The sequence below is a fragment of the Sinocyclocheilus grahami genome, unplaced genomic scaffold, assembly GCF_001515645.1.
Source record: "Sinocyclocheilus grahami isolate Dianchi unplaced genomic scaffold, SAMN03320097.WGS_v1.1 scaffold1174.1, whole genome shotgun sequence".
NCBI lineage: Eukaryota > Metazoa > Chordata > Actinopteri > Cypriniformes > Cyprinidae > Sinocyclocheilus > Sinocyclocheilus grahami.
The window spans coordinates 190,438-198,399 of NW_015506353.1; the positions used below are offsets into that span (position 1 = coordinate 190,438).

Genomic DNA, 7,962 nt, shown 5'->3' on the forward strand with positions numbered 1-7,962 from the left:
CGTGTAATTTTGATCAGTTACAACCAAATGCAGTTTACGAAAGAGGAGAGCTGCTTTAAGCCACAGCATGCAGTAAACTGAAAACATTGCATTCAGGAACTTACACTTCACGCTGATTTATTATTCATATTCGTGTTGCGAAGCAGTTAATTTGCCTAACTCTCCTGTCATGCAATCTCTGATCTGCTCTATTACAGCAGCTAGTAAACAGAGAGAGAGAGCTTGTAAATGGCGTTTAAGAAACTCTGAAAGTCCTGCGGCGGCTCGCGAGGGTTAAAGTTCCGCGCTTTGATCCCGCCGCTGCTGGCGCCGAAAAGCAACATCGCCGAGACTAATTACCTCGGTAATCACCACTGATTGAGTATGTTCAGCAATTACTGGAGCTGATACTGTAGAGACACATCGCGGTATTGTAGTCACAAACAGCAATTGTCACTGCAGTTATTTATCGTTTATTTCATAACACTTGAAAAGTAGGATGCATTACAACATGCAGTATCCTCCTTTATTTTGCGCGGTGTGTTTGTTGCAATACTCCACAGATACACAAACGCGACACGACAGTCAAACTTCAGCAGAAACTTAAGCCCCGCCCCGCTCTGTTCTGATTGGATGACGCGCGTGTTATTAGCTTACAGAGGAGTTAAACAGCAGCATGTTCTAAGCATCTCTCACTGTATACTAACAACCGAGTGAAACTCGTGCATGGCCCAGTCACCACCATGACTTCTACTCGTTGTGAAGCTGAAGATCATTCCCGTGTGATGCTAGGAGATAAAGGAGAGATGCAGACCAGCATCGGTGTGGAGGAGGACGCAGAGAAACCGAAGATTCTCCCGTTCAGCGTCGAGGCTCTGATGGCAGAACGGAGACCGAGCTCCTCCGCCGGAGCGTCGCATGCTCACGCGGAACCGGAGCGGCCCGGGGCTCGTTTGGCGTTCTCCGTTGACGTTCTGAAGCTGTCGGAGACGCCGGAGCGGAGCGCGTGGATGCAGCACCTCTCTCCCCGTGAGTTACAGCAGTGCACTGGCCAAAGCTGAGCTTGTGGAGCAATTAACTGTTGCATGCTTTGAACTGGTACATATGAGCTCAGATTCATATCTGCAACAACGTGCACAGAGGCCCTCCCTTTACCAAAATTAATCATAGTTTTATTATAGTCAAATAATTAGAATTTCATTGTTTAAATGAACGTACAGATATGTTATTTACAAGTGTGCAGTTTACAAATGTACAAATTTCGAATTCTATGTATAAATATGTGGTTGTTTACCATTTGTATAACTACAGTTTCACTACAAATACCTTGAGTAAACTATATGGTTAATATTCAAACCATGGTAAATTTTTATAAGGGACTTGGTTTGGCTTGATTGAGGTCACCAGAAACATTGATGAATTATTATACACTAAATCTGCCCAACAAAATTATCTAAGACATATTTAAAAGTTCTTAAAGGCGTTTAAGACTGCACTGACCATCTTTAAGTGCACCAATAATGTGATTTCTTCCAATGAGCTCAGATTCATATCTGCAACAACGTGCACAGAGGCCCTCCCTTTACCAAAATTAATCATAGTTTTATTATAGTCAAATAATTAGAATTTCATTATTTAAATGAACGTACAGATGTTATTTACAAGTGTGCAGTTTACAAATGTACAAATTTCGAATTCTTTGTATAAATATGTGGTTGTTTACCATTTGTATAATTACAGTTTCACTACAAATACCTTGAGTAAACTATATGGTTAATATTCAAACCATGGTAAATTTTTATAAGGGACTTGGTTTGGCTTGATTGAGGTCACCAGAAACATTGATGAATTATTATACACTAAATCTGCCCAACAAAATTATCTAAGACATATTTAAAAGTTCTTAAAGGCGTTTAAGACTGCACTGACCATGTTTAAGTGCACCAATAATGTGATTTCTTCCAAAAACTTAAGACATTTAAATGCCTGTTTATTGAGATTAAAATCGGCATATTCTACTACGATTATGATTGATACTATTATGAACATATTTGTGACCATGGACCATAAAACCAGTCATAAGATGTATACATCAACTATTTGAAAATCTGGAATCTGAGGGTGCAAAAAAATCTAAATATTGAGAAAATCATCTTTAAAGTTGTTCAAATGAAGTTCTTAGCAATGCATATTACTAATCAAACATTAAGTTTTGATATATTTACGGTAGGAGATTTACTAAATATCTTCATGGAACATGATCTTTACTTAATATCCTAATGATTTTTGGCATAAAAGAGAAATGTATAATTGTGACCCATACAATGTATTGTTGGCTATTGCTACAAATATCCCCCAGCGACTCAACACTGCTTTTGTGCTGCAGGGTCACATTTGCATCAGTTTGATCTAAGTAGCCTATTATGTTTACGTGAAGCACGTTTAATGCAATACCTAAATCTCATTATATTGGCATTATGAGGTTTGGTGTGACAGTAATAGATCTGCAGAGCTGTAAAGTAGTGTGAGAGATGCGTGTAAAGGTCAGTGTGTTGTTGTTGTCTCCAGGGCGTCTCAGTCCTCCCGCGTGTCCTCTGAGAAAACACAAAACCAACCGGAAGCCTCGGACCCCGTTCAGCACGTCGCAGCTGCTGGCGCTGATATCCCCCAGCGACTCAACACTGCTTTTGTGCTGCAGGGACACATTTGCATCAGTTTGATCTAAGTAGCCTATTATGTTTACGTGAAGCACGTTTAATGCAATACCTAAATCTCATTATATTGGCATTATGAGGTTTGGTGTGACCGTAATAGATCTGCAGAGCTGTAAAGTAGTGTGAGAGATGCGTGTAAAGGTCAGTGTGTTGTTGTTGTCTCCAGGGCGTCTCAGTCCTCCCGCGTGTCCTCTGAGAAAACACAAAACCAACCGGAAGCCTCGGACCCCGTTCAGCACGTCGCAGCTGCTGGCGCTGGAGCGGAAGTTCCGTCAGAAACAGTACCTGTCCATCGCAGAACGGGCCGAGTTCTCCAGCTCGCTGAGCCTGACCGAGACTCAGGTGAAGATCTGGTTCCAGAACAGACGAGCTAAAGCCAAGCGGCTCCAGGAGGCCGAGCTCGAGAAGATCAAGATGGCCTCTAAACCGATGCTTCCTCCCGCCTTCGGGATTACATTTCCATTCGGCGCTCACGCCGCTTCATACACGGCATCGCCTCCGTTCCACAGACACTCGCTGAGCGTGGCTCCGGTGGGGCTCTACACACACATGGGATACAGCATGTACCATTTAGCTTAAAGGACGCCCGAGTGCATCTGATGCGACTTTCTCTGCATCTTCAGCGACTCTGTTCCGACAAAAGTGGACCTGCTTTACTCTAATGGAGGCATTGCACACGGCCTGTACTGTCACAGAGACTTATGCACACAGATTTGGTCAAAGGTAGGTCAGGTGAAAACAGCCCGTATCTCACACTTGCATTCGTAGCGATGCGCTTATGATTCAAACTCGCCTCAATGTTTTAAACGATAGCAAAAATAAACACCGACTGTTGTTTAAATGATTCCCTTCGATAGGGATCTGAAATGTAAAATATTGTACATTTGGACAAATACCATTTATATGATGAATATATTTGTTAAATAAATTAATGACAAATGGTCTATTCTTTGTTTTCTCCTTTGTTTCGCAGAAACATGGTCTAGATTGTGAGAGGGATTCTAAAACACGTCCCAAAATGGAAGCAAAATATTTCCTAATTTGATGATGACTCAATGCAAAAACCATAAAATCACCCAAACAAACAAAATTCCTAACTCCTTCAAAATCATGCAAAGCAGATTAAAGAGTCGATCATATTTTTGTTTGCTTTATGAGGCTGGCATATGTCAATGAAATTTAAAACCACTCAACAGTTCTACACATATTTAAACTATATATTTTAATTTGTGGAGCCAGATTAACATCAGAGGTTTCTTGCTCCGCACACATGGTAATGGTAGATAATTTCTTACAGAAATAAATCCCAGTAAAATGCAACAGGAAAAGAACAGGCCGTCTTTGAGTGTGGTGGTGAAAGTGCGTTTAACCCGTCGTCTATCATCTGGCCGGAGTGTATTTCCACAGCTGTTGCTTATTGCTCTGAAATAACCCACTTACATGCTCTTGGCGCCGGACCTCGAGGAGACCAGCATCTACTAAACCGTGTCTTGTGAGCAGTTCAAACAAGCGAGCGAAACTAAAGATTGCACTTAGACCTGAAATTACCTTGAATGATTTGCCTGGAATCCTCTTATTGAAGGGATGAAACGACAGCGAACAGGTCGTGAGTTTGGAGCCCTGCAGCACATTACAGAGCAGAGGTTACAGCATCGAGAGCCATCAAGACAAGCATTCACTGTGCATAGCCTATCACTGATGAATTCTGCATCCATTCATTGCTGATAACCTCAACAAATCTAGTTAAAATGCCAGTATTAACCTATAATATTATAGTATTCGTATTATAAGAATAAATGTAATCATTGAAGCTGGGTCACATGTTGGCTTGGTGCTTCAAACACTTGTAATCATTCTAGAGATGAGCACTGAAACGAGCATGCGATTTTCAGGAAAAACGCATCTATGAAATATCAGAATTGATATAGTTTGTGTGTGAAAAATGGCGAGGGCTGAAAAGATTGTGCTGGGACTGGAGTCAGTGCTCGGTAATTAATAAAAGCTCTAATGACAATAAGATGAGGATCACACGGGTGAGCGCGCGGGCTGAAAGCCCACAAAAGATCTGAAGGGAATCTGTCTCTGTTCAGAAGAGGTCACTCTCTCTCTCTCTCTCTCTTCACGCCCCGGGCTAAAGGAGACAAAAGTCACTTGTTTTTATCATCCAAACTATCACAACGGGACGTTTGCGAAGAGAATCGGCTTCATTTCACTGGCGCCACGTCTGTCTTTCTCTCTCCATTCAAAGCAGAGAAGCGAGCTCAGACCTTTAGACGCATGCAGAGGCGCTGCTAATATAACCTATAAACCAGTCTAAACGAACCTGAATTAGGGTTAAACATTAAAATAATGAAACCATAAATTAAACTTTTAAATAATAAATTAACCGCACAGTCGTTGTTATTTACATTCACGTGAAAGAAATTAAACGTGCATGTAATCGGTGCAAATGCTACAGATTATGTAGATTATGATGAGGATATATCGGTTGTTCTTCTTTCCTGTTTATAGAAGGCTAGGGATTTTTTCAACGTTCCCATGACATTTCAAACTTCATAATGTGTCGGTACTGGTGCTTATTTTATTTGCTTATATTGACAAATTACATTTAAAAGAAAAAAATATATATATATTCTTTCCGACCTGTTAACTCCGAATTTGGCATTTCTGAAAATGTTTCTGAAGCACCGTCTGTTTAAGAGAGAGAATATTTGAAGACCCAGTATTAATAGTGCATTTCCCTGGAATATATTACGTCAACTAATTGCAAAAATATTGTACATTCACTGGAATGGCACACAGTGGGGGAAAAGCAATAGCGTCTGGAAGAAGTGTCCACGAAACAAATGCAGCATCGAAAACAATTATTTTGGTTTCAAGTTCGCATCTGCATTAAAAGCTGAGATGTCGGCTGCGGGTTTGAGTTGGCCATAAGTTATAGCGCCCCCTCACGGTTCATGCAACTAAACTATTTGCAGGATATGTTAAAAAAAAAAAAAAAATATATATATATTCTTTCCGACCTGTTAACTCCGAATTTGGCATTTCTGAAAATGTTTCTGAAGCACCGTCTGTTTAAGAGAGAGAATATTTGAAGACCCAGTATTAATAGTGCATTTCCCTGGAATATATTACGTCAACTAATTGCAAAAATATTGTACATTCACTGGAATGGCACACAGTGGGGGAAAAGCAATAGCGTCTGGAAGAAGTGTCCACGAAACAAATGCAGCATCGAAAACAATTATTTTGGTTTCAAGTTCGCATCTGCATTAAAAGCTGAGATGTCGGCTGCGGGTTTGAGTTGGCCATAAGTTATAGCGCCCCCTCACGGTTCATGCAACTAAACTATTTGCAGGATATGTACTCAACATTTAACGGCAAACCGTTTGTTTATAATAATAGAAAACCATTGCTTCAAACGTTTTTTAAACCGGCGTACAGTTTCAGTGGTTTATTCGACACATGAGCTGACACACAGGCCCTACATTGAAAACTGAGACCGTGAGAAAAATACATAAACATGCAGATTGTGTCAAAGCAGCTTTACAGCCGTTCTCCTCAAAGATCTGCTTCTCAGCCATCACGCAGCAGCAAGAGGGAAATAAATACTGAATAACTTCAGTAATGTGCATATTCTCTCGTCACAGAAACAGCACTTTATTTCTATCAAGTGTGCATCATCCGAATTTAAATGTTCTTTAGTGCAATGTTCAGCGCCTTAAAACGCAAACTGAAAACAGTCGATGTCAGAGGAAAACACACTTGATCAGACTGGCATGAATCTGGTCAGAAGCGCTCGCTCGCTCGCCAGAGGACGCCGTTACACCGCGAGCATCTCAGCACGCGCTCTCCTGCAGCTGAACTCCTCTGAAACCAGCCCTCGGACACGAACTGATAATCACACACAAAAGCACAATGCAAAGGCTTTGGCGTCATTCAGAGTCAAATCAACCAAAATTCAAAAACTTCCCCGGCTCAAATTTTTGATTTTGCTGATTTTTTCCTGAAGAAAGACAGATGTGAAAGCCAAAATATTAAATGTCATAGATTAATATTTACTGAGTAATCCACTATTTTGTACAGGGGAACCAAACCATACAGGGCCTTAAAAATGAAGATGCCAAAAGGAAAGTTCATTAAGACCCAATATCTAAAAGTGCATTAAATGCATGCAGACTTTGGAGAGAAAATAAATAAATAAAAACCTTAAAGTGCCATTTCTCCATTTTTGAATGGTCTTCATTGGCACATAATGCAACAAAGATAGCTAGTCAGCAGATTTGACTAACAGAGCTATCAGTCTCTGTGTCATGTTACATCCCCTTTTTAATCGAGGGGTGATGGGGGAGTAACATACACTATTAAAGAGGAACGAAAACGTATCAGTAAACGCAAAAACCGAGTGAGAGGGAGTTGGCTCTATCTGCAATCCCAGCACTCACACAAGATTTTATTTACAAATAGTTCTTCATCCAGACTACCTGCCAGAAGGGAATCTAGTTAACCTCCAAGAAAATAGATACAAATAAACAACAGAAATATTACGTGACTTCCTAACTAGCAAAAACTGGAGAAAATGAGGACAAAAGAAAGTGGCACCCCACTCCCTACTGCTGCAGCACTCAAAACAAACCGGCATACGACTCGAAGCGGTGCACTGCAGCCAGAACACATGTAGGCTTGGTTTTAAATTGAAGCTTAACACAAAGCTGCGCACTACAGCCATGACACCAATAGTACGCTTAAGACACAGCAACACACTCGTGCTCTTGGGAGAAGCAAGCTCTCACTGGCTCATGCTCTTGTTCTTCTTAAATACTGCTCCTCTTGATATTCACAAGGAGCAGCTGCTAGATCCAATCACCTAGATTAGGACAGAACACAAAATAAAACAGAAAACTACAACTCCCAGCAGGCCATGGGGTCCACTGGCAGCACATCATGAATGACATGCACTATGATAATAAAATACAAATTCATACCTCTAGAAATAACATTATGATGCTGCCATCTTTCTGAAGTCATTTGAGTCACTTGAATTGAGTGTGAGGGAGTGTGTGTGAGTGAGTGTGTGTGTGTGTGTGTGTGTGCTTGAGTGAGTGAGTGAGTGAGTGTGTGTAAGCATGAGTGTGTGTGTGTGTGTGTGAGTGTTGTGTTAGAATGTGAGTGAGTGTGTGTGAGTGGGAGTGTGTGTGTGAGAGAGAGAGTGTGTGTGTGTGTGCATGTTTGTGCGTGTGTGTGAGTGTGTGAGTGTGAGTGCGTGTGT

General features: G+C 41.1%; 1 protein-coding gene and 1 pseudogene across 1 annotated transcript in view; both read left to right on the forward strand.

Moving 5' to 3' along the window:
- The first annotated feature begins 670 nt into the window (after positions 1–670).
- Positions 671–7,962, forward strand: part of LOC107567618 (homeobox protein XHOX-7.1-like) — a 12,299-nt gene continuing 5,007 nt past the window's right edge. The window contains exon 1 of the mRNA XM_016253315.1: positions 671–1,008. Within this exon, the coding sequence (XP_016108801.1) occupies positions 723–1,008 (286 nt within the window). The 5' untranslated portion in view covers positions 671–722. The remainder of the gene's footprint in view (positions 1,009–7,962) is intronic.
- Positions 2,819–3,572, forward strand: LOC107567616 (homeobox protein H17 pseudogene; annotated as a pseudogene).